Source organism: Marmota marmota, unplaced genomic scaffold (assembly GCF_001458135.2).
Source record: "Marmota marmota marmota unplaced genomic scaffold, marMar, whole genome shotgun sequence".
In the NCBI taxonomy this organism is placed as follows: domain Eukaryota; kingdom Metazoa; phylum Chordata; class Mammalia; order Rodentia; family Sciuridae; genus Marmota; species Marmota marmota.
The window spans coordinates 5,316,291-5,318,122 of record NW_025999982.1 but is presented as its reverse complement, the minus strand read 5'-3'; the positions used below and the strand labels follow the sequence as shown (position 1 = coordinate 5,318,122).

The window sequence follows — 1,832 nt, the reverse complement described above, 5'->3', positions numbered from 1 at the left end:
GGTGTTTTCTAATACTGGTTACAAATGAAAATTACTAGGAGGTTTTGAACCCAGAGAAGTTTTGATCGCTCTGGGGTGGGTACTTCCAGCAATTCAAATGCCAAGCCACGGTTGAGAATCACCATTCTTTCTTAGGGGGTAAGGTGGGAGTACCAGGGATTGAATTCAGGTGCACTCAGCCACATATCCCCAGCCCTATTTTTTTGCATTTTATTTAGAGACAGGGTCTCACTGAGTTGCTTAGCACCTCCCTTTTGCTGAGGCTGGCTTTGAACTCGCGATCCTCCTGCCTCAGCCTCCAGAGCCACTGGGATTCCAAGCATGGCCACCACGCCTGGCTGGGAATCACCACTCTTTAATTTCTCAGCTTGCTGCTCCCAGCTCCAGACTGAATCCTCCCTCCTCCCCACCCGACAATCATTTTTTTAATACCTTTATTTTTATTTATTTATTTTTATGTGACGTCGAGGATGGCACCCAGTGCCCCAGTACTAGGCAAGCGCTCTGCCCGGAGCCACCACCCGGGCGGCCTTTGTGTCCTGGCCTCCCCGTGTCCATCATCCCCACGGTGGAGAAGGAGGCAGGCAGCGTGCTCTCTGCAGCACCGGCAGGAGCTGGAGCCCGGCGTGTTGTTTGTCTCCGCAGGAGGCCTCGGCATGAAGCAGCAGCAGTGGTGCGGGCTGACGGCCAAAATGGGCACCGTGCTGTCGGGGGTCTTCACCATCCTGGCCACCAACATGTACCTCATCTTCGAGCGGAAGCACCTGGGGCACAGCAACTGCTCCGAGATCAGCCTTCAGGAGGAGGGCCCCAACCCCGCGAGGCAGTTCCTCATCTGCTGGAGCTACACGACCGTGCTGTGCCTGTCCGTGGTCACCATCGTCCTCAGCTGCCTCCTGCTGTACGCTGTGTACGCGCAGATCTACAGCGGGCTGCTGGTCTACGGGGTCTGGATCCTCTTCTACGAGGCCGTCAACCTGGTGGTCCAGATCTTCACCAACAAGTTCAGCTCCGCCGAGGTGCGCGCCATGCGCTGGCTGGGCTTCGTGCTGCGGACCCTCCTGCACTGCTACGGGCTGTTCTTCGTCATCATCTACGCCCACATCATCTACAAGAGCCAAAACCAGGGGAACATCGTCTTCTACAACAGGCGCGTTTCCATGGGCGGCGGAGAGACTCCTCGGCAGAAGTCAAAGATCCTGAGCTTTGTCCACCACTATAAACAATGACCTGGGCGCCTTTCTTTCCCCAAGAGGCAGGTCTCTCCGGTTCTTAGGGTAGCCCCTTTCTTGCTCTCTCCCCGCGCCCCTTTGGCTGAGCAGTTTGGCAAGTGCAGACCCCACGGCCACTCTTCCAGGGGAATGTGGAGAGATGAAGTGATTCTGATCATAAACGACGTATCCTGCTCCTTGAGGGCATTTTTTGAGTTCAGGGGCCTAATGATTGATCAAACCTTCCTTGAATTCTGCCTTCCTTTTCTGTTGTGGTCAAAATCAAAATGAAAAAGTACAGAAATGAAGCTGATTTGCTGAACAGCCGGCTCTATTTTGGTATGTCTTCATTCCTCTTCAACCCACAGCTCTTTTAATGTGATCTCAGGCTAGCCTCATCTGTATTTAGACTCAGATTGTTGTAGCACAAAGGATACTGTTGGCCTTGGGGTGGATTTGTGCTATGGTTTCCCCCTCTGTCTTCTGTACTATATTCCAGATAAGTAAGACAATAAAAATAGAGGAGAATCATTCTTCAATCTGTCTTGAATTCTTTCCCTCCTTTGGCATTCAAGAAGCACTAAAGGGACTTGATTACAAGAGGTAAATTTGTGGGACACG

The 1,832-nt window shown here is 52.3% G+C and overlaps 1 protein-coding gene across 1 annotated transcript; it reads left to right on the top strand.

Moving 5' to 3' along the window:
* The first annotated feature begins 656 nt into the window (after window positions 1–656).
* On the top strand, window positions 657–1,229 carry Tmem217 (transmembrane protein 217). The gene has a single exon (XM_015487928.2). It carries the CDS (start codon window positions 657–659, stop codon window positions 1,227–1,229), a length of 573 nt encoding a protein of 190 aa, XP_015343414.1.
* The last annotated feature ends 603 nt before the right edge of the window (window positions 1,230–1,832 follow it).